Below are 26,158 nucleotides of genomic sequence, written 5' to 3'. Positions count from 1 at the left end.
CCTTCATGTTTTCTTTTAACTGTACAGATGGGGCGACACTGATGTCAGACAAGAGTGGAGTGCCATCCAATGCGAAAGTATATTAAAAGTTGCTGAGCATGAGCAGTTTGTCTTACAGGGTTTTAATATTACATCTTCTCTATTTATAATGGACAACAAATAAATCATTTATTGCTAGTGTCTGATTAACTCACTAAGGAATAAATAAATATCAATAGCAGATATATTGATAATACATTAGCTAGTCTTTGAACAATTTCTTACAAACATCATGGCCGGTTTTATTTTAAACCAGCATTTTTATCACTTGATATGAAAAATCCAATGCTTAATTACATGATTCATAATCTCTTGATATTATAGATGTGAATTTGCAGTATAGACTGTCACTATTACTTTTACTGAGTAGAGTTGAATGAGCAACTCGGAACCCTACCCTACTCCATCATGGTGCTCTGAGGCATAGTGGTCCATCTCTGTGCCTGGAAGAGGGTGGACAGGAGGGGGAGGGAGTGGAACATTAGCCCAGTTGGAGCCATTCATCTTGGTGGGCTTGGCGTTTGCTTTGGTCTTCTTCTTCTTTCCGCCTTTCCCACCTACAATAGCAAAAGTTGTGGATACTTGTTAGAGCTTGCATGCAGAATGGTATCACATGATTAGACAATTTCCATGTTTTCATCTTAAAAATAAAATCCATTTATTCCCCACATGACATGTGTTTGAAATTCTCCATGCTAAGTGAAGGGTCTTGCAATGCCACTGTCAAACACAAACGCTTGTATGTTAGAATGCACAACTCCTCTGTACACAACTGCTTTCAAAATGTTCCCAAGCCAACACGGCCATAAAAGCAATCTCAAGGCTGCGTGTTGAAAGGAAGAGTTTGCAGCTTGTCAATGGCTGAAAGATGGAAGACTCAAACAAATTACTGAAAAAAACCTTTAACCTCATTTTTACTACAACTGCTATTCATGCAACTTGCTGGAATATGTTTATTTACAACTCTTTTATATTAATATGCACTTTACTCTAAGAAAAAGTATTGGGAAATTAACAGAATGTGTCAAAGATAAAGAAAAGAAAATGAACTGAACTGAATATTATGCATCCACAATGTCCCTGGACAAAGGGTTTGGCAAATTATACACTTGCCCAAGAACTAGTACGAAGGATAGTAATTAATCACCCTTCTGTCACAATATAATTAACAAAACCATCTAAATCAATGCCAGATGAAGACATTTGGGATGAGGAAGTGATGTGTGTCCTCCACAGACTGTATGCAGAGGCGGCAGGATTCATTACTGTAAATTATTAATGCCGCTGCTGGCAAACTCAACATGAACAGTGCATTGCCGCCTGTTGCTAGATCCTTCCGTGTTTCAAGCCAGGCATAAAATAGCTGAGGTTGATGGAGTTAGACACACGGCCAAATGCAAATGGGGGGGAAACCTTCACTGGCAGCACTTGTGCTGTATGGGATACTATCTGTCATAATCTGCCTCTCTCTGCCAATGGCCTATAATCATCCCTGCCGCCTCAAAATGTTCAGATTCAGGCAACCCTGTGGCTTCAAACCTCATGATATCTAATATGATGCCAGGACTCTGATGGGGCTATACATAAAAAACTCCTTATAAAAGCCATGTTCAATCACATTCAAGTGCTATGAATAGACTATCTTCCTTGGATCTTAAAGGAATATTCCACCCAAAAATAAAAATGATGTTCTGAAATCTTCATTGAAAACTAAATAAATAAATTTGAAGACTTGTGCTGGTCAATGTACGGAATTAAAGAAAAACATGAACATTTGAAATAAAATTGGTCCCTATAACTAGTACTTTAAGATTTTATAGTATTTTACAATTAGTTTGTGTTAAAAACAATTCCAAATGTAAGTATTTTACTGGCAAAAATAATGTTTTCTTTTGAATCTTTTCAAACAACTAGTGTTTTCGGTTCACAAAACCCAGTTCAGTTCAGCATATGTGAACAGGTTCAATAAATTGATCAATGGTTGATTAAGTAAAAAAAAAAAAAAAACGTCTAAATGAATTGCTTACAAAACAGACCGATTTGGCTCTTGAGTTCAGTTTATTAAACGCCGTCCCAATCAGTGTTGTCATTGTTACTTATATTTGTAAGTAAATATATCAGGGAGAGAGCGAGAGAGTGAATGTTTTCCAAATATAAATTTTTAGTTGCACTGTTCCTTTAAGAAAAGCAAAAACAAGTGTGAAAGAGTGAGCATAAGAGGATGAGTACTGCCGCTATGCACAGTTTAAGACAGATTTGTCATACGATGGCTGACGTTTATGATTCTCTCGGCAGTCAGCCTATTAGAGAGCGTTCTCATCACCGGAACTTCTCGCTGACGGTGCGCTATTGTACCGAGGGAGAGCAGGAGGCATTAGAAGTCTTGCAGAGGGATGGAAGTGTCAAACGAAGATGAATAAAGCATAGTAGTAATAAAAACGTAACAACAGGCTAGAGGCAGAAGTGGCTGGAGTGGGGAGAAGTAATTGGGTTTCCTAATCGTTCCTCTGGGTGACGCAAGGCATCAGCCAATAAATGGAGAGATGGCATGATCACTCAATCACTCCCTCTCTCTCTTTCCTCCTTTCTTTCTCCCTCTGTTTGTTGAGTAGAGGGCATCAATAACGTAAACGAGTCTCTGCTGAGGAGTCGGGGCAGCTCCTGAAATTACCAACGTAAGAAATGTGAGGAAAACAGAGAGGAAGGGTGCTGTGGGACGGCAGAGACTCGACTGACAAACATGAGCTCGGTTTCTGAATAAGGGCCAAAGCAGGCCAGCAAAGAGGCAAAGGAACTTGGCTGTTTCATAACTTACAAAGTTTCACTCCGTTAACACATCAATGAGAACTTGCTCAACTCTGACCTGTTCTGTCTTGTGCAATGAATTATGATCTAATTGCATGTTACAGTGGGAAAAAGTAGTAATAACAGTATTTGAAAATAATTATCTTTTAATGGGGCAGTACAAATACTTTATGGGCTTTTGTATTACAGGGAATGCGTGTGTTTCTGATTAGGTTTTTTCACTGTCCAAAGCAAGGTTGTGAATTTCGGCTCAAAACACATGTGTAAAACAGCAAACAAATGGGTGAAATACATTTAATGTTTCCATTCTCTTTAAAGACCTTTAAATTAAAGTGACATGATCTCCGATATAAAGCAAAATCCCAATTTGTCAAAAAATAATATCAAGCACTGAACATATTCATAGTTTTTGAGTGGAAAAGATTCACTGCATGGGATCAATCCTAAAAGTACAATTATTTCAGAATTATTTGGAACAGTAGACCAAAGTGACTCGTAGTAAACACAAAGTCCATACAGCTTGGAAACAATCAAATTATACTACCTTTTAATACATTAAATTTAAAATAAAAATGTTGTCTTCAACAATGCATACTTCAAATGTAATCGCTGTCATTTATTTACAATACAGTAAGCAATTTTGTTTCTACCTACATGCTAAACTATCTTTGAAAAGAAAGTAAAAAAAGAAATACAACTGTTTTCAGCAATGATAATAAGAAATGTTTCCTCTCTATATAATTAAATTTAAGCCTCTCTTTCTACATATATAAATACAATTGTAATATTTTACATAATTACTTTTGAATGTATTTTAACATTTAAAAGGGTAGTGTATATTTCCAAAATGTGTATAATTTGACAACAATTTTCATGTTAATGAGTTTGCTACATATAGAGCACACATGCAATATCTCTTATTATTCCAGCCCTTAAAATGCTGTACAAAGGTTAAACCAGATCAGACTGACTGAACTGATCTCTATCTTCTAAATCTAAACCATCTCTGGTTGAAGAGGTTGAGATGTTTGACCTAAATCTACCCTTGGAGTCCTAATTGTAGCCCATGAAACACTTGAGCCAGATGCTTGGAGAGCTTCCCATCTAATGTCTGAGGCTGCGTTGGATTACTGCACATTTAAAGCACTGGCATGAAACTTGATTAGAGAGGAGAAAGAGAAAGAGAGCCACATGGACAACAAGACAAGAGGATGGGGGCCGTCTCTGTGTCCTATAAATGACATTGTAATTTTTAGTACATTAATTTTATTGCAGCTTGTAACTTTTAAAGGGAGGAATCGGCTCAAATCAACCTGCTCGAGTGCATGTGTGCATTTCGCAGTGTTTTCTTTTACTTTTAAACAGTAACCAATGAAAAAACAAACCTATTCTTTAATTTTAAACACACTGGCTTTGTTAACACAAGGTTAATGACAATGTCAAAAGATACAATTATAGCGTCAAATGTAGCCATTTGATTGAATTGCCAATTTTTGATTGGATAAATGTACTTTAGTTTTTTTTTCTTCATTGGAATAGTAAACATTTTGGTAAAGGTTTTGGCATTGCTATGTGAAAAAATTAAATAAAATAAATAACACTTTTACTGTTCATGGTGAAAAATGCCAGCATTGGATTTTTATTTTATTTTAAGGAGCACTAAAAAAAAAAAAAGAAAAAAAAAATAGTTTGCGCACACCTTGCAAATAAAGCTCTGATTCTCTTTGGAAAGCAAATTTAATCTAGTGGAATCATTTGGTACTGCGGCCAAACAAAATGAAAACAAATTTTTTGAAATATCAACCTCAAATTTGGAACACAACTTGTTTAGATTTATGGCTTTGATTTACACACAGTTTTAGAGTAAAACATGTTTTGGAAATCATATATTTCATATAAAATGTAGTTTTTACTTTTTTTTTCCACTTACAGCAATATTCTGTCAAGTGTCTTCTTTAAAGAGATCAAAATGAACCCTAACCCTTACAATTAAGATTAATGTCAGTTTAAGTTGGAAATTTTATTTTGAGTTCTATGCTTAAAACGTGGTCAAAAAGTAGTTAATGTATCATAAATATTCCATAAATATAATTTAGAACCATAAAATTTGCCATGTGAGCAGCATCAGAGGGTCAAAGAATGAATTTTTGGAATGAAAACATCATTATGGAAAGCTCAATGCCCTGAATCGTCTACTATCTATTTTACTACTCGAAACCCTCTTGTTTTATATTAACTGGCTTTTTTAGAAAAACTGGAATTTTTATCCAGGTCATCACTCAAAGGCTGCAGATCCAGCTGACACGACAGCTATGTGGAACACAGTTATTAAACAAACCCGTACTACTGACAATATAGAGCAGGAGACACGGCGTGTGCACCACGGTTAGTGGAGGTGAAAGGGGGAAGGGGTAGACTGAAGGAAAGATGCGGGTGGGCTGCTGACCCCTGGACCGGTGAAATACCAACCTGACAGACTGTTGCTCCGATCTGAGCTGTTGTGGGAGCTGGTGGTGCTGAAATCCTGTGATTGGTTGTGCGGCATTCTATTAGACAATCCGTCAGCCAATCGGTAGTCAGGAATGAAAAGGAGTGCTAGTGGAGGCGAAGGGCAAAAAAAGTGGCATCAGGTGGAGGGCAAGATGGCAGAAGCGCATGCAAGGGCGTGCAGTTAGAGCAACAAGCAAAGCACCGATCTCACACACAACTTTAATTTAAACTCACTATTCTTTCTAATCTAACAATTACTTTTAATACTTTTTGATGTGTTCTCAAACCAAGCGAGTGAAGACATTATTAGCATAGGCTGTTCAATAATCTACACTGGTGAGTTTATATACATTCTATAAAATTAATAGAATAGAATAGAATAGAATAGAAAATATACAAGTTGCTGCCTTGATAAATTGTTCTAAATCATTCACTTTTGATGATATCTTTCTTTTTTTCTGCATTTATTAATTTATTTTGGTTAGGATGCTGCCTACATAGGTAGCAGATAACATGGTAGCTCACTAGGATCTGGAACAGATCCTTAATTGCTTTAAAATCTCTCAATTAGTCTAGTTCCTTTGGAAACTGTCTAATTCAGAGGTTAACGAAATGCATTAGTGATCATTTTACTGGAATTAATTCTATTGCATGGCAAGTTAACCAGTTCATGGAAACATTTGTACATGTGATATACAGTAATTTCACAGTAAGAGGTTTATTCAAGTCCAAATGAAAGCGGAAATGGTTTTTAATTGAGTTAAGGTACATCTCAATTTTTCATTCTGTTCAACCGTGGAGAATAAGTTCATTAAAATGGATAGTAGCACTTTTTTGCTTAAAAAAAAAAAAAAGAAGAGTCCATTTGTCTAAAAGCTTTTCAAAATAGAATAAATCTTGGCTAATGATGCTACATTCTTTTAGCCCAAAGACAATTTAAATAATAAATGCATTTGGTCGGAAACACACTCAAGGTTCATGGATTTTGTTATGGGCCAATGATACTAATTCTTATTGTTCCCGAATGTCAGAAAAATCCAACATTAATACAACTATGGTCAAATTAACACTGATATAACCTCAGGCAGTACCCAGAAATAGAGCAACTGGCTTTGTTTCAAAAGATTTTGAATGCCAAAAATGCGCGCGCACACACACACACAGACCCGTGGCCCTTCAGCCCGACTCACTGTTGTTGCAGGAGTTCTTGTCTGGCAGTGAGTAGCCCAGGTTGGCCATCTCCTGCTTGGCCTGTAGTGCGGTCTTCCACTGGGCCTCGGGCAGATCAACGGCCAGCTCGTGAATGCTGTTGGAGTGGAGGATCTGGGTGGTGGCGTAGGGCGTGGCCTGGGAGGCGGGGCTTGGACTGCCAAACCCACCTTTGGTTGTGAAGTCAATGCTGCTGTAAATGGCTCCGTCTGAAAGCATGGTGCCTGTCTTATCGGCCTGGGCACTGGGCATCACGTCTGTGTGGAACAAGAAGATGGAAAGAAGTGAAGACGACAAGATTCTGAGGTTAATACGGTGTTAGAGAAGAAGTTTGGGAAGAAGTGCAGAAGTGATGACAGTTTTGCAAGATATCAAAACAAAATATTGATTTTTTTTTTTTATCAAGTCTGAAACATTTTATTTTATTCCAAAATGTATTTATTATTTATTTTCAGACAATCACATTCTAGTCCAATGAATACTCAAAAAACACAAACAAACACATTCACACACATAAATAATACAAAATTATGGAATCCTGACATTTTGGTATCAGAGTGAAATAACAACAACAACAGCAATTATTATAGAAATTATACAATTATACGACTACACAAATACTTAAGAATAATAAATCATCATTTATAATAATAATTACTATTTATTTAAATGTTTAATAATTATTATATTATTTATAATAATAATTATGGCTATTATTTCATACCACCTCATATACCAAAATGTCATAATGTCACCCATAATTATCTGAGCATTATAATAATAAATAAATAACAACAAAAAACAAATTACAAAAATAAATGTACTAAATTATTATTATTATTATCATCATCATACTTAGATTCAGTATAAGTCTGTGTGAAATAATTTTATATATATATATTTATTTATTTTACATATTTTCAGTCATATATTACATAAGTATTTTTTTTTTTTTGAATATGCAATAATTTTGGTGTGAATAGGCCTTTAGTTTCTTTTCATTCTTTCCCACTGACTCACTGCTATTATATTTAATTAGCATTTTCCTTTGCACTTGTGAAGGAGGAAATGACACTGTAACTCTACATGTGTGTATATATATGTGTGTGTACTGAAGAGAAAGTGATATAGAGCAGCTGCATCTGCACCACTCAAGCTGCGGCTGTCCTTCACGACTCACTGCTCCACCACCCCCTCTCCTCCGCTATCGGCCCTTACTCTGTCTGACAGTGGGTCAGAACCACAGCCATTAGTTTCAGCATGACAGCAGGATGCGGGTGGCGATATTAGACTGTCACAGTGCATGAGAAATAAATGTGTGTGTCCAGAAACGGCCGATCCAATATGCATACAGGTGTTCATCTTATGGACAACACTAAGACATCCTGAATGAATCATTGCCCAGAAACACAAAATGGAAAGAGGACATTTTCTTTCAACTGATGGAGAGAACTTGCTTTTATCACTTGAATACAACCAATTTCACCAGTTTAATATTTCTTAAGTTCCTAGCCAAGAGTTGATTTACCTCCACGGCCGAAGTTGCTGAGGTCATTGGGTCCTCCAGAACCGCCGTTAACAGGCAGACTGGTGGCCGGCCAGGAGTCGGCGAGCCATGGGTAGCCCGAATCACTGGCATTCAGCAGACCAGGACGACTGCAGGAAGACAAAACAGGCATTTCAGACTGGATTCTCTATATACTAAGTTTCCACAGCTTGAGCAATGAATTTCCATAACTTTCCAACTCATTTGTGATTACTGGATATGGATTTGACTGAGACAGACGGATTAATAATTGTGAAGCGGTTTGACTGAAAAGAATAATTCACGGAACAGAATATGGAACAGCAGCACATGAAATGTTTGTATGTATATTCAGCACAGAAAAAAAAAATAAGAAATTACAACTCGAATGACTTTTCCTGGCTGTTCTTTCATTTATTTATTTTTTTATAATATGACTGAAGGTAAAATCTAATAATAACACTAATACTAATTATTATTATTATTATTATTAATATACTTAATGCTCTAATAATATGGAATTATTAAATGTTGGTGTCTGAGTCAGTGTGAAATTATTATTTCAATTTATATAATTTATGTAAAACAACAACAACAACAATAATAATAATAACATTTAAATCTAATGCAAATATGAAGCTTTTATAAAATGAGTCTGGTCTCTGTCTGTCTGTCTGTTTCAATCTAAGATTTTCCAAAAAAGGATTGAAAACAATAATTCATTAAACGCATGACACGAATCTGCAGGGAGTCCAAATAAATACATTGTGTATGAGATTCTTACGGCATCTCTTTTCAACACCAAATGTTTATTTTCAATGTAACATCTATTCTTATTTGATAAAACCCAAGTAGTATAGCAGGGCTCACTCAGTATATATATATACACACATTTAAATCTGGAAATTTTCAGAAAGCTTTAGGATAAAAATAAAAGACAGAATTGTTCATTATATTTGCATAAGAAAAAGTGACCACCCTTCTGTACATGTTGACACAAACACCCTAAATTAACAGATCACCCTCACTACAACACACCATCTTTAGCTCACTGAACTCTGATGTTATACAGCTCACTCCTCCACATCTGACAACCACACGTGTGTACAAGCCCACACATAGGAGTTTCATTTAACAGGTGTTGTGTGTCTTCCCAAGGGTGTGTGTGGCATAAAGGCATCATTAAGACTTTAAGCTGTCACGGGTGAGTGCTGTAGCCATTACCACCACTTTACTGTGCAATCACCTCGCTGATGCTTGTTTCCATGGGCAACAGATGCAGAGGTGAGCTTGTGCTTTTACCACATCCCTTCATTTGTGCTGCTAAAGCCACACTCCCTCTATAAAAATAAAAAATTGTTTTTTTTTTTATTCAAAATGAGCGCAGATGGAAATAAAGAGCCATTGGTTGAGGAAGACTGGGAATATAACAATAGAGGAATGGAGAACGAATGGAGAGGTGGATGAATGAAGCGCTCAAGGACTCCTTCATCTCTGTTTTTGGCCTTTCATCATTGTTAGACGAGCAATCTGTGGTCATGGTCGAGGAGATGGAGCAATGCCGCTACAAACAGACGGTTTTGAAAGAACACAAAGACATGAGCACAAACCAAAAGACATTTTAAAAAGCATGGGAGACCATATTATTGAATAATAATAATTATTATTATTATATATTTATAAAGAAAACAAAAAATAAACTATTAATTAATAAATAAGTGCATAAATTAATAAAATAATGAATGTTGATTGAAACGTATTTCTGAAACATACTGTGATTCAAATTCAGTAATTTTCTCCTAAATCAATAATGAAATAATACATAATAAATATGATTAAAATATAATAATAATTATACATTATTATTGTTATACAAATAAATAAAACAACAATAATATTTATATTAAATACTATTAATTTTTATTAGATTTGAATCATAATTCAATCATTTTAGTATAATATTAAAAATTATAATTATTATTATTATTACACATAAATAATCAAAATGACAAACAAACAAAGTCAAAGATCCATTTTGGCAAGTAAACATTCAACAGTGCTATTTCTGTTTAACCAGCCATATATATATATATATATATAATAATAATAAAAACAACAAAATAAGTGTACAAAACTTGCCACATATATATTTAAACAAACTTCTTTAAAAAGTCCAGGCTTCTCTGACAGCTGCTATGTTGAATGTTGTGATATCTTGTTTGTCTGGTACACGGTCTGTGACACAAAGACTCCTCCAAAGATGTGCATCGACACACCCCAGTCGTCTTTGTCTCTTTTCTTTCTCGATTTCTCTCGTCTCCTCTCAGTTCGAGTAGATGTGCCCTGAGGTGGCTCGTCTCCCCCAGGCTCGGGGAACAGTGTGTGGTTTTTTGAAGCCGGGGGCAATGTAACAGTACTGGCAGTGTAGCAACCCGTCGCTCGCTAAGCCACAGGTTTTAATAAGAACCAGCAGAGCCCGAATGGAGGGTCTCGGGCTGGGGAGGCGGGGGTCCTGAAAGACTAAGCACCCCCTGATGTGGCAGCTGAATGCCAAAACAGGCCCTCGGGGGAACGAGCCATTCAAATTGATGGCTCCTCCACAGACACATTGACTTCTTTTCAGGTAATACGTGGAGAACTACGGATACCTTCCCCCTTCCGCCTCTGCTTTTTTTCTTTTTCTTTTCTTTTTGAAAAACAATCCTGCACCCTCCTCACCTCCACCGAAATACAGTCAGGTCCTCTCTACTTGCTGTTTTTGTTTTGTTTGGCCCTCAGGTGATCTTTAGGAGTTACTTTTCCATATGTAAAAAACAATAGCAATTTATTTAAAAGAAATGTTCCTATCTTTGAAATAAATGTGCATGTTATTTAAAAAGATCTTTTTTTTTCATGTTTTATCAAAAATATATTATGGAAGCCTGTTTCTGCCTCGAAGTAAGAAAAATGAAGTTACTGAGACTTTATTTCTCATAATAGTGACTATGTACGACTGCATTTTCTTCTAATTATTGAAAAAAAATAATAATAATTGAGAAATTAAATATAAAATAATAATATTTATATTTATTATTTTAAATGATTTTTCCCATTGTTATGTTACTTTAAAGGAAAAATTGCTTTCTTTCATGTTTCATTAAATACATTTAATTACTCTGTTCCAGAGTAAAAAAAACTGAAGTATTTTCAATTTTTTTTTCTTATAATTGTGACTTTCTGTATGTCTGCAATTTTTTTTTACTTTTTTTTTATACAGAATTATATATATATATATATATATATATATATATATATATATATATATATATATATATATATATATATATAAATAATAATTAATTATTTTAAAGAAATAGTCATTTCTGTTGCTAAAAAAAAAATTAAAGGAAAAAAGTAATTGCGACTTTGTCTCATAACTGTGACTTAATGTTTGATTTCTTATTTTTAATATATATATTTTATATATAAAATATAATAACAATTCTAAAAATATATATTTTAAAATCTTTGCCTCCAAGGCAGGAATGGGCTTACTCTGAAACAACATTTCTTCTGAATATCCAAATCTGACATTTTATGTGGGCATAAATATATATATATATATATATATATATATATATATATATATATATATATATATATATATATATATATATATATATTTGACCATGTAGTTACTGTACTTTATACTACCCAATTCTTTCTTGGGTAAGCACTCTAAGTACTTACTAGTTAATGTAAAATAAAGTGTAGCCAAAAATTTTGAAATAGCCTACACAGTAAATTTATTCAGTATGAATAAAAAAATTTTCAAACTGAAGAGCTGGTAAGTTGAGCTCACCAGAGAAAAATGGGGCTGTTTTCATGAGTTTGACTTTGATTTCTCAGGTGAACAACCACACACACATGCAGTGTTCCAGCCAGTCCTCACTGGATCATCTGTAAGTGTGGGTGATGATGATGTTGACTGTGCTAACGGCGGGCGGCTCTGTCCTTGCATTCATCTTCTCCCGTGCGAGATGATTAGACTGAGAAATATCGTTTAAGCTGGCATATTTCTGTCCTTAAATCACCAGGAGCGGGGCCAGGGGCCTCATCCCAGCCCTGAATCCCTCTCCTCAGACAGAGAGAGCGCACTGTGGCCTTGAGACCAAAGAGATTTGATTTGGCTTCCTTTTTCCCTGCCACGCTCCTAGACATGCGAGCAAAATGTGAAATACAACCTCAGAGCGAGTCTGTGAGGATCGTGGTAAACAAGCCGACTGAGCAATATTAATCCCAATCTTACTTCATAAATCAGCCGGGCTTTACAGGCCCACACACCCTTCAATACAGCAGCAGAAATACAGCACCGGAGAGAGAGAGAGAGAAACAACCTAAAGCATGCGCATTAAATTACACTTAAGGCATGCTGAAACATGCATTTGCTTTTCAGAATTACACTGGCTGGAGGATGCTGGTGCTTACATTGTGCACAACAACAATCTAATATACACACACACATGTTCATATGAACATATATATCTGAAAAAAGCAAGGGAAGGAAGAAAGTGCCTTGAAAACAAAGGACAGAAGAAAGAATGCATCTAGGAAAGAAGTCTGTTACACATGACTTTTTGATATTATATGATTTTATATATATATATATATATATATATATATATATATATATATATATATATATATTTTATATATATATAATTTATATAATTTGAATAGCTTATTATTTAAATTAAATAAAATAATACATAATAGTAAATTATTATATTATAATATTTATATTAAATATAGTATAAATATGTATGTGTGCATATGTATACCTTGTTTATAACCTTTAAAGATAATTTAGTATTATTATATTATTTTATTTAATATGAACAATAAGATATTCAAATTAAATAAATTATATACAGGATGGAAGGAAGGGGCCAAGAAAGAAAGAAAGAAAGAAATAAAAACTGAAATAAGGAAAGGGAAGGAAAGGAGAAAAAGAGAAAAGAGAAATGGCGGTACTGAATTTGAAGAAAGAAAAAACATATAAGGTGGTAGATAAAAGATAAAGTAAAAAATTAAATAAGAAAAAAAGTATAAGAGAATTAAAGCATGTAAGAAAAAACAAACTGCTATTATCAGTTTCCATCAGTTCAAGGCCTAACCAATATGCCACCTATTCATCTTCCATGAATCATTTATTCTGAGATCGATTAAGCTTAATTGTTCAGTACGAGCAATTTGGCATCAACCAATGAGGAGCTGAAGAAACAGATGCGGCTTCATTTGCTATCGTCTCATTAATGCGATAAACAAAGACTGTAACAAATGAACACATTCTCCCATCATCTCTCCAGGAACTTTAGTCACGGGGATCCACTGCAGAAGGAACATCAGCTGTTCTGATGCACAGCATAAACCCACTTAAACACACATTGCCAAAATCAGTAAAACTTCCTATGAAGCATGCATATATAATGCATAATATTACAGTCCTGGATGTTGACTGGTCAAAATATACAATAGAGTAAGAGTTGAGAAGTGAAACACCCGTCAACTGTGTTGTATTCTGTTACTAACATATAATGTTCCAATATAAGACTGAATTATTCAATAAAATTAACATTTTACATTAATAACTTTTATATAAAAATAGCACATTTTACAAGACATATTTATAAAATATTTACATTACAGCTAATCATTATTAATATTATAATAATATATGTATTATAATGTATATACAAATTCTTCCTTTTTATTATTATTATTATTATATGTTAAAATGGATTAAAATATCAGTAACTTTTTGACAAAAATTTGTTTATTTTATAAAAGCAATAAGACATTCTAGACTGTACTTTTTACTATATAGAAAATATAGTAAAATGTATCCTTAAAGCATTCATAATGCAACAAAACAGCTTATAATTATTGTAAACAGGTTATAATATAATATAATATAATATAATATAATATAGGCTTAAATTGAGAAGAATAAGGCATTGTAAATAACTTTATAATGCATTTAATACACAGACCTCAGTATTTCCAATATGTCTTTATTTAGATCTACAGAGGTAAGTGCTTATCTCTGATCTCTTGGGTGTTATATAGCTAAAAAAAAAAAAAAAAGAAATTACAATTGGACGTCCTCTTTGATTAGATAGGGGACCCATGGGATCTGGAATAGAATCTTCAAATCAATCAGCAGAACTTGACTTCCTGCTGGGGTTTAATTCCAGCAACTGAAACACCTTCGGTCTATTGATACAGCGACAGAGACAATGAGAAGAAGTCTGGGTGTGCGGAATTTGGCCTGTCAGGTGTAATAAAAGACACATGGACACAAAATAGACAGACCTTCCACTCCAGACGGACCAGCAGGTAACTGGTGTCATTCAAACGAACACTTACCCTCCTTTACGCCCCCTAAAAAAAACTGAGGCCCGCCGAAAGATTCCAGAAGGGTTAGTCTAGCCTCTCCCTGGGGTAATTATTTGTACATTATTACACATGCTCATATTCCAGCCGCCCAGCTGAGGTGACAGGCAAATTTATCACCGCAGGGGTCTGTAGCGTGGATGAAGGGAGGGTGTCTGACAAATGATAAAATAAAGCCCCTCTCTGCTTAAACTGTTCCTGCTAATTCTTTTTTGGGGGGTGAGATTTATGAGCGGCTAGCCGTCCGTGAAGGGAGATGTGCAGAGATTTGTGTGCGTGCGTATCTATCTATCTATCTATCTATCTATCTATCTATCTATCTATCTTTAAATTTTATAATTTATTTTAATATAATTTATTTAATTTCAGTTGTTTAACATATACTTTATATTAAAATTATACATAATTTATATATACTTTTTCCAGGAAGCTTAAATATAATTTAATAATATTAATAATAATAATTTAATAATATTATAATACTATATATACATTATTATATATAAATAATGTACATGTGTGTACAAGCATATAATTATAACATTACATTAAAATATTACATTAAAATGTAAAAAATATTTTTATTTACAATATATATATAGTAAATATATTATTTTATATATATATATATAAATATAATTTGAAAATAAAATATAATATTTTATATTGTATATACACTATATTAGATTTGTATATAACCAAATGATATATGTATAATATTGTCTGCATCACTGATACAGATCACCATGATGTCATTGAACACCCAAAGTGGTGAGTATCAACAATAAATCTGGTTGAATTATTTATTTATATTTGAAAGGGCCATGTTTTAATGGTTATGCAAAGAATCGTTCCGCACTGATGGACTCTGCTGTGACTTTAAGAAGGTTAATCAAGCGCTTGACCCATGAGAAATGGTTGTGTGTCGTAAGAACCCTCACGAAAACCTATAGGAATAACCTTAAAATAGTCTGCAGTGTCTCTTAAGACCTAGTTCTAACAGTGCAGGAATGGCGTGAACCCTTAAAAGTGGAGTACGGGTTGGAAGACGACTGCCTTGTAGAGGATAATGGTTTTGATGACCTTCCAGGCGATGATGGACAGAATATGAATGAGGTTTGGAATTGATGGGCTGGTCTTTGAAGGTTAAAGGCAGGTGATTGGCACGTAGATAATAACTAGTGCTGTTTTGTGGTGTGCCGAGGAAAAACAAGGAAGAACGAGAGAGTGGATGACAGAAATCTTACCTCCCGTTGCTCATCAAGCCTCCATCAACACGCTGGAACGTCACTAGAGTCAGAAAGAAAATAGAAAACAAAGACAGAGCGAGAGAATGAGTCATTGTAAGAAAATCATGGAAGAATCAATCTCTTATGCATCATGCTCATAATTCATGATTCTTTAAACATGATTCTAAATTAAACAGCTGGAACCAATTAAAACTATTTAGAAAAATGCCTTTGTCCATTTAGAAAACACTAATGCATTTTTCTAAACATCATCTTTTTTGTTCAACAGAATAATAAAAAAAAATGCATACAGATTTGGAATGACATGAAGGTGAGTAAATTAATAAAGAAATGTTCCTTTTAAGAATGTCCAAGCATGCCAACTTATTCATCAATTATCACATGAACTAATCCAGAGTGACTCCTGGTCCGTGTCCACACCCTGCAGAGAATCTGAATTAGATCAGTGACATTTTCTCTCCACTGTTAGCAATCCATCACCTCTTCTGTCAAACAGACACTCCAAACATTAAATTTGAGGAACACTAACCGTGTCCGTCTCCCCTGGGCCTGCTGTTTGTTGGCTTTATTTGCATTTGTCACTAATTCCAAAATCTGGCATTTCAGTAAATTGAGAACAAACACTGAAGGTATTTTCTCTCCCCAAGGGACTTGTTTTATGTGGTGCTATGTGTGTGTGTGTGGGTCTGTTAAGTGCCTATCTACAATAGGACACATTGCTGGCACTTTTATGTGGCCCGCAGACTGGCGCTGGTCTTGGCTTTAGGCTGAGCTCCAGATAAGCACTCTCTCCAATATGAAAACTGATTATTCCTCTTTAATAAGCATTTACTGCGGCACGACAAAATCGGCCACATAAAAATTCAATCAAATCCTTCCTTCCAGTGCAAGCACATCTTGATTTAGCCTCGCGGCGATGACAGGTTTAAAGAGGAAAGTGGGTGTTTGTGTGAACAGGTGTATTCGCTTTTCCCTCTTACACCCAAAAGTCTCGATTAAACATACTGCTTTAGAAAAAAAACTTCTTTGTGCAATCGTTTCGGAATTGTCTGTCTTTATTTGTTCTATAAACCCTGAAATGTTTGCATGGTTTGCAATGAACCATGATAATGACACAAAGACAATTCAGCTCCAGGAAAAAAAGAATAAACTAAAGATTCTCACGTGGTGCAAAAAGCTGCACTCGCAAGCATGGACCGCTGCCTTCGTGAGAGTCTCGCATATGGGGTCTGGCATGCCGGTAATGCGTCTGAACGCCACACTTATCTGCTCGGCACATGGGAGCAAGAAACCAAGAAAGATGTGGACCCCTGGGAGTCGGCAACCTTGAAGCCCACTGAAGCGGTGGTGAGGAGAGACCACTGGAGTGCATTAAAACGAAGTCGAGGGATATGGAGGCCATAAGACTCGGACACCTGACTGTTCTGGTCTTATCTTGGGGAAAAGTGGAGTGCAGCAGTGTCAGCTTTTGCAGGGGGACTGATTTAATCGGTAATGAAGTTTGGAGCGAAACCCTCCTACAAGATAAAAGCACACCTCAATCTGCACACAATCCCCGAGAGACATGGATGGAACCTGGGCTAGCGGAGTGATTTTCTTTTTCGTTGTGCTTTTTTGTGCTATCAATTCAGAGAGTGATTGTGGCCGACCGTGTGACTGGATCAGGTCATTACTGGTTAACCTTTGGCAGGCCTTTGAATCTCCAATATATCACATAAGTTGCGGACAAACCAACCATTGAATTACAAACAATTCTCTGCTACTGTGAACATAAAGTGGAAAATCAATGGCAGTCTGACCATATTTCAGAATGGGATTATATCTGATGGACAGAAAGTCATGAGATTGGTGACAGTATGGCTGTGTTCAGAATGGTATACTATTCGATTTGATCCCGTATATAGTATGAATACTGTATTTACTAAAAGGTGCAATGATACATGCTTCACGAAGTACAATATTCCACAATGCAATGCATTGAATCATTTAATATCAACCATCTCTTAGCTGTTTATAAATGGATGCCAAATGTTGACAAATAATTACAGTTTAAGATATTAATATAATACATTAATATATATATATATATATATATATATATATATATATATATATATCCTAAAAATATATAAATATACATTTTTATCATCTTTGTATTTTATTTGTATTATTGATTTAAATCATACATGACGATAATAAAGCATACTACTAATATTTGAAATGCATACTAATACAGGTACAGGTACTGTACAGGCATGTTAACATTAATAAACCCAAAATAATATAAATTAAACCTAAACAGTAATATAAAAACAATAATGAGAATAAAAATGATAGAAGCACATAACAAAATTACAAAGAATTCAACAAATGAAAATGCAAACTGAAAATATAAAAACAAAATGAATTTACATTTTAGAAAGACTATAATAGCATATACATAATCATTAAAAAAATATATTTTTAAAAGATATTTAAAAACAAAACAAAAAATGTTTAGAGTGTATACTACTGAATAGTATTAAGTAAGCTGGTATTCAATTCTGAACAAATCCTTTTTTTTTTTTTAACCCAGATCTGTGTCCATCATTTTTATACTGTTCAAAACAGAACAAAACCTTCAGAAAACATGCCGACAACCTCGCATGGAGGGGGAAATTGATTCCCACGTGTAAGTTTGTTCAAGCGGTTAATAACAAAGACAGGAATGAATCAAAGAGCGGAGAACTCAAGTAGAGAACACCTGCACAAACAAAAAGTCAGAAATTAAGATGAAACAAGAGAATAAAAGGAGGATAAAGATGAGAAAGAAAAACCACATGAGAAGATCAGCACAGGTGATGACCACTGAAAACATGACAAAGGAAAACTAACGGAGAACTGCAGGACCCTGAAGCCCACAGATCTCCCACCTGACTCTGTTAGCACTTATAAAGATGTAAAAATGTGCAACAAAATGCCAACAAATCAGTGTTCGCTACTTGCACTTTAGTTTGACTTTGAATCTTATTCTGTATTTGTTAAAAATAATAATAACATTATGCATCATCTGTCCATAATTTGTGTTTGAGACCCTTACAGCCAGATATTGATTAACTTCCCATATTGAGCTGATAAAGTCAGGTGGGCATCATCTGAAGACCTGCAAACTTGAATCATGGGAAGGGATATTTGACTGTGTAAAGGAAAGTAAGATAATGCAGGAAGAGGGGATGGGGGTTTCGAAAAAACTGGACAAATGAACAGTACCTGCAGGGGTGAAGGTGAACGACTGAACTGCAAAAACAAGAAGACAGAGAAGAGTGCGTGTTAAAAAGCCTGCAGTGCTCAGTCGGGCTTTGGAAGGTTTGTGTGTTTCTGTATGTGTGTGCATGATTTGCATGCATACTGGAGTGTGTTGGAAGGTTTGTGTGTTTCTGTGTGTGTGTGTGTCATGATTTGCATGCATACTGGAGTGTGTTGGAAGGTTTGTGTGTTTCTGTGTGTGTGTGTGCATGATTATTTGCATGCATACTGGAGTGTGTTGTAAGTTTTGCGTTATGCCATCAGATTTAAGACAGCAAGAAAGCAGCCAAAAGAATGAGACAGTCTCACACAGAAGACACACAAACACACTTAAAATAAAGACTGGGTTTCAGTGGCAACTGGTGCTTTTCAAAAACTGGAAAGCACATATATAACTTATCAATGGCAAAATGTGTACTTTATTATTATTATTTTTACAATCTACAAAATTACTAATAAAAAGTTAAAGTACATATAAAATGATAAATAATAATTTAGAATTGTGTTTTTCTCTTAACCCTCATGATTTTTGGTCATTTTGACCTGGAAAATGTTAGTTAATTTTATTGCATTGGACTAAAACTACTGACTTTGCACACAAAGGAAATAACAACATCCCTCCAAATAATTGGATAATTTTGTTCTTTTCCAGTGTTTCTGGTCAAAAATAAGCGGCCTACAAAAAATGCTTATAAATTTATTGTTGTGCTATATTATAATAATAGGCTAAATATAATTAAGTATTTTTATCAACTTGATTTATCAACTTTCTATTAGCACAGGTTGTGTATTTCTTTTTGGAACTGATTGATCGTAGACCTCACTGATCTAAGCTTATGCGCCTCAGATTTTGGGTGAACATCCACAAATAATGCTTAAAAAAAATAAAAAAACCTGACTCGCATAAGCACAGATCAATAAAGCCTAAACTCAGTCAGTTCCAAAAAGAAATACAAAACCTGTGCTAATTGAAAGAAAATGTTTTTGAATGTTTTTGAAAGATTGAAACCAAGATTTGGAAATAATGTAGCATAATGAGAGATTAGCAAGCACTTTTTAAAAAAGGGAACAAAACTAATTAGATAAAGGCTTGTCAACACAGCAAAAGGGTTAACTTTAATATACATTTTTCAATTATTGGCCATTTGCGGCAAAGTCCTGTCCATTTGAGAGATTGAACAAATCATCAAATAACAAAGCTGGGACAAAAACACATTGATTGAAAGCCAAATACATCCCATTCAAAAGCTTAAATAATACAAATAAGGACCCAAAATGGCACTTTACAGCCTCTCATACGACGGACATTGCTTTTTGCTTCATTCAAATAAATAGCAATGGAATCTGTCATAGATTCCAAGTAAAGCATGGGCTCTACGGGCCATGGTTTATTTTTCTAAAATACTTCCATTATTTGTATTATTTGTTCTAAACACAACATTGACGCATTTTTATGACATTATAGGGGAAGATGTGCTTCCCGTGGCATTTTGAAAACATTGGCCAAGCTGGGTGTTTGTGTAGCTGCAAGCAGGTCTCTTCTTTACCTGCGTAATTGCTGAGACCCTTTCTCTTCTTTCTCCTCCAGTAGAGCCAGATGCTGAAGCCCATCAGAATGACCCAGCAGGCCCCTCCGATGCCCGCGATGAAGGCCGGCTGCTTCACCACATCTGTGATCTGCTCCGAGATGCTGTTGTTTCTGCTCATGATCACATCCCGGAAGTCTTTACCTACATGAATACGCACACACACACACACACACCGAGAGAAAACGGCTATCTAGTAAACTGAAAATTGTGGGTGAATTTTTAAATGAGTTTAATAGCATGAGAAAAACACTTGTGCTCCAGTGAACATCAGCACAGAATTTAATCAACTCAACTAGAGCGTTAAAAGCTCATCACCTTGATCTTTAGCGTTACTTCAGTGAACAGAACAGACAAAAACTTAAATAAACACAACATGTTGCATAAATAACACAAAACAGCATTCACTGCACATTTCATTTCCTTATTGTGATATTATTTCAACATTCATCAGAAATCATGTAAGATTGGTCGGAATTATGTTAGATTATACATATTAATGTTGATATTACGTAACCCCGCCCACATGTCCCACTGTAATTATTTACAATAAAACTAGGTATATTTAGTAGAGCTAAAAAATATTAAGTATTTTTATATTCTTTTGTTGCAAAATCAGCCTTTTTTACTTCAAAAGATGGTAGGACACACACATACACACAAGTTGCAGTCTTGATAAATAGTCTATCAGCCCCTGGCTGTGCGTGAAGATGGATAGTGAGCTTGACATTTGGGAATAAGGGCATGTCACCAGCCAAATCATCACTTATGGGTCAAAACCAGTCACAACCTGCCACAACTCACATAACTCACAGTGTAAACACCCAAAGATCTTCAGCCCTGACCGTGAGATTTAATTTGGATTTTGGTGACCCTGCCAAAAACCATTCAGTGAATAGTGAGCTTTTAAGATATTTCGCACCATCACAGATAAAGGGTAGATGCAGTGTGTCAGCAAAGGTTATCGAAACCAAAAGATGTCCCGTACCAATAATGATGGTTTGTGGTTCACTCTTCACCCCCACCCCTGCGCTGGTGCTGGCGGCCACCTCCACCCGGTACTGGACCCCCGCCTGGAGACCCCCCACCACCACTGAGCGGATGGCTGCGTCCACTGTCTTATTTACATGGAAACGGGTCTCGTTCCCTAAACACCAGATCTGAGTGAGAGAGAGAGAGAGAGAGAGAGAAAGTTATTTTTAATGATTGGGCCCCATTAACGACAACGATTTTTGTGTAAATTACTCGTAAAACCATTTTTATGTAAATTGTTGCAATTCAGTACAGTTATTTATGTATAAAGGGATTAACATATAAATTTATACATAATTTTTTTCTCCTTGTGTTTCATAAATGAGGCCCATTTTAAACAAAAGTAAATAACGTAAACAGTTTTCTAGTATGCACTTCTATCCAAAACAACTTCTCGTACAATTATCATTTATAGAGTTTAGCCCCTCGAAGCAACTTCAAATGTATTAAATTCTTAGGAAAAATTTAAATTGCCCCATGTGGTACTTTAACCTACAACTTTTTAGTTACTAGTGCAGATTTTACGACTTCACCTAACCCAATGTGATATAATAATAGTATAATATAGTATGGTAGTATAGTAATAGTATAGTATAATAATAGCTAAACATTATAATTACAATAATAACATTATATATATAGAAAATGTAAATGTTTACAAAATATAATATAATATAATATTAAATATAAAATAATATAATATACTATACTATAATATAATATAATATAATATAATATAATATAATATAATATAATATAATATAATATAATATAATATAATATAATATAATATAATATAATATTTTTTCCCAGAATTAAAGGTACAGGTTGTAGGACCTGCCACGAGAGGGCGCACTATCAAAACAATAACAATCACGTGGGTTTGATGACGCTAAGGAGGAGCGTGGAATGATGGGATTTGTTGTCTTCTACCCAACTGCTGACGGCCATCAATCAGACGGAAAGATAAATCCTGGATTTAACGCGAGTTCAACGATTTGCGCAAGTAGATTACATACAAAGTCAATTCAAAGATGTGATCAGACTATGGATCAGACGCATCCTAGCGCAGGTCTAGAGATGCGATGCCCCGCATTTGGTGTGTGTGCTACTAATCTTGTTGATCGTTATAATAGCATACGTTTTCTGTAAAGATACGAATCAAAACAACTCACCTGTCGAGTAAAACACAAGCGAGATCGGCATCTCTTTCTAGTTGAAGTTTGTCGCGAAGCTACTTCTGCATTTGTCCACACACAGTTGTCATGTGGTTTCTACGTCAGTAAAGGCGGTAACAAAGGGTAACTAACGTCATTGACAGGCGACTGCACTGCCCCGTGCCACTGTTTAAAATGGGAATTTTCTCCTGATTTACAAGTAGTTGAAAACATTATAGATATTGTTAGTAATCAGCTGGACAAAATATATAACACTGGCCTAGTTGTTTTTGGATATTTTACTGCAAATATCTTACAAATTGTACCTTTAAGTGTGCAAGTTGATTTGGACTTTTATTGCTCAAGTTGTATGCGATTGTTAATGTCACATGGAATTTACCTTATATTCCTGGATGATGCCGTTCTGATGTTCTGCAGGAGGAGGGTCCCATGAGATACTGATGGATGTGCTGTTTTGACTACCCACTGTGAGGACCGTCACTTGCTGAGGAGGAGCACTGGGTGCTGGGATACAGAGAGGGAAACAGAAACACAGGGTTTAATTTCCATGGCTTCCATGATGTTCGTGTACACCACTGACATTCTAGACTTTCCAGAAAAGATTTGCAGCTGCAGCTGCCTCTGATTGTTTGGCAAGGATTTACGTACATCACTCAACACTCACGCCATGACACACTCTCATTCTGTTTCCTCTGAAAGAGTCTGTTGTAAGTCACTGCATTAGCATTAAGCAGTCGATGTGTGTGTTGAGCTTTAGAACGTAAGACAGGTGGCCACGCGTGCACAAGTTCAATAGATGGGGATTTTCTTCAGCCTGACACTGCTGCTGCTTCACATTTCACTATGATTTCATATCCTGCCTCTGAAAGAAGGGATTTACTCGAAAAAGACATTTACTGAGAGACAATGAGATGGTGACCCATCCGAACAACTCAGCTTTCGAAGCAAATCGCTCTGACAGGCACGTAGGTCGCTCAGCTTGGGGAAGAATGTGAAAAACAGAGGTATTTTCTGAGAGCTGGATGAGGAAGAGTAAAGAATGGAGTACTGGGTAAACATATTGACATGGATGCATTGATTGAAGGAGGACAGTTGCGAATCCAAGACACTGAGTCTGTAATGTAGAAGTCAAGACCCCAGACCAATGTTTTATTAACTCCATCAGAGCCACTCTGACAGAGACAAGGGAAGGGAATGAAATAAATAATAGGGGTCTGTAGTGGAAAACAACTTTTAAAAAATAAAAATAATATGTTTTTCTCATTTCTGTGGCAACCCGAGGTGCGGCGACAGCAGAATACTGACAGCTCAATTACGGTAAACTACGCTCAATCGCTCTCTTTCACTTCTCTGCACTCTGACACCCCATTTAAATAGCACATATACCAAAACTACACTCATCCCTCACACGGGGTGATCCATTTCAACCCCCAAAAGGCCTGGTGGGACAAATGCACATAATTATTATTTTTTTTCTTTAATACTGAATAATAAATAATATCTGTACAGTATACATGTATTTTTCTAAGAATTAAGATTGCAATCTGATTTGGATTTTTACCATAACACTTTAAATATTACTGTAATCATCACAGAAAAAAAAATAGAATTAAGAATTTTTAAGAATTAATAGTTTAAGTTTATCTGCATGTTTCCTTACTACTGTAAATTGTACAGTAATTGATTAAATAGTAATTGCACAGAATATTCAAATTTTCATTCTTCAACACTGAAAAACAAAATCAATGTAATTTCAGCATGTTGCAGCTGACAAAACCCCTCCTATAACAATGCAGCCAATGTCATTCAAAGTTAATGCTGCAAATCATTTAGGAGCTTATCATTAAGCACATTTGAACCAAACAATACATAATTCTCATTTGGGGAGCGATGGCGCAGGCGATGCTAATAGCGCCATTAGCGGTGTGATGTATAGCCAGCGAGGATGTGACCTCTGTTTCACTGCCGCCACAGTAGCCTGCAGGCGAAAGCTGATGAAAAAACACACTTTGTGAAGTTAAACCAAGCTAATACTGAGACCCCCGGCGAGCGGCAGGACTTTGAATGTGAAGAAATGCTACATTGCTTTACTATGCCATTAATCAATGTGTGATAATGACCCTCTGTAAAAAAAAAAAAAAAAAACTGAGAAGCTGATTATTAACCATAAAATGAATTAAAACACAGAGGAGTTTCTGAAAGGGCCTGTTTCACCTTTTCAACCTCTATAGTCAAAAAATCCATCAGCATTGATATTAAAGGAGTCATATGACGTGTCCCGTGTCCCGGCGCGACAAGACAAAACCAATAAAACCCACTACAAACGAGGCATTTGTTGCATAATTGCGGATTATAATGACTTATACTGTGTTTTTTTTAAACATAAAACCATGTCAGCATTTGTGATCAGAGAAACAACAAACAACAAGCGCTACTCTACACTGCTCAAAACTCACGTTTGAATAGTCAGTGGCAACAATACTACAGCAAAAATAAAAGGTACGCCTTCTTTCTTTGCGTGAACATTTGGGCAGAGTTATGCAAATCTTCCCACACAGTGATGTAGACATGTGGGGGCGTATTTAAACGAGGCATTTTAGCAGAGTGCGCAATTTAAATAAGAATTCCCTGCAAAATTTGTCACTTCAGCAGAAGGTCCAAATGAAAGCAAAAACACTTTTACTTTTTTGGGAAAGACAAAGTGGGAGAGAAATGGCAAAACAGAAAAGAAATTGATGTGGCGAGCTCTAGAGAGAAGCTATAATTGTCTAATCAGACAATGGCCAATAAATCACCCTCTTCTGTGACTCTGACAAACCTTCTCAACTACAACAATGGGAAACAAGAAACCAAAGAGGGCTATCGCAGCCGTGGGCCCCGTGACGCTCTTCTGCCAGGGGACCTGATGTTTTGTCTTGCTCTGGTAATGGTGATGACATGCAGGTGTAGGGTGTGAAGGCGGTGCAGCGGGGCTTCAGGAGAGGGAGCTGGTGTGTGTGGAGGAGATACGGCTCTCTGCGGACACTCTGGGTAACAAATGAGCCTGTCATTGCGCTCAGACTTTAATCAGCAAACCTTCTGTGCTTGTGTGAGTGTGTGTGAATTTATGTCTTGAGAGTTCCATATGCCGTTTAAACTATTCTCAAAATGTTTTTTTTTTTTTTTCAAGATTTATGTGTGGTAGCAGCCATTGCTCACACCTGGAAAAAACATCTCAAATCACTTCTGTGAATCCTGGACGGTGGTCAGCTTTTAAGTAACAACCTGCTTGTCTAAAACCACAATTACATTACGATATGTCCTGGGTTCAGTTTTGGCAGGGTC

General features: G+C 35.6%; 1 protein-coding gene across 2 annotated transcripts in view; it reads right to left on the bottom strand.

Annotated features, from left to right (window-relative positions):
* Window positions 1-26,158, bottom strand: part of LOC113081271 (roundabout homolog 2-like) — a 163,852-nt gene that overhangs the window by 11,122 nt on the left and 126,572 nt on the right. The window contains exons 9-16 of one of the 2 annotated variants that reach the window (XM_026253344.1): window positions 23,214-23,338; window positions 21,613-21,784; window positions 20,586-20,768; window positions 19,003-19,029; window positions 15,751-15,793; window positions 8,072-8,199; window positions 6,525-6,800; window positions 437-596 (exon numbers count right to left, since the gene is read on the bottom strand). In XM_026253344.1, coding sequence (XP_026109129.1) covers window positions 437-596; window positions 6,525-6,800; window positions 8,072-8,199; window positions 15,751-15,793; window positions 19,003-19,029; window positions 20,586-20,768; window positions 21,613-21,784; window positions 23,214-23,338 — 1,114 coding nt within the window. The remainder of the gene's footprint in view (window positions 1-436; window positions 597-6,524; window positions 6,801-8,071; window positions 8,200-15,750; window positions 15,794-19,002; window positions 19,030-20,585; window positions 20,769-21,612; window positions 21,785-23,213; window positions 23,339-26,158) is intronic. The other variant, XM_026253345.1, reaches the window with a different exon arrangement.

This window comes from Carassius auratus, unplaced genomic scaffold, assembly GCF_003368295.1.
Source record: "Carassius auratus strain Wakin unplaced genomic scaffold, ASM336829v1 scaf_tig00033554, whole genome shotgun sequence".
NCBI lineage: Eukaryota > Metazoa > Chordata > Actinopteri > Cypriniformes > Cyprinidae > Carassius > Carassius auratus.
This window is presented reverse-complemented; position numbering and strand designations above follow the sequence as displayed.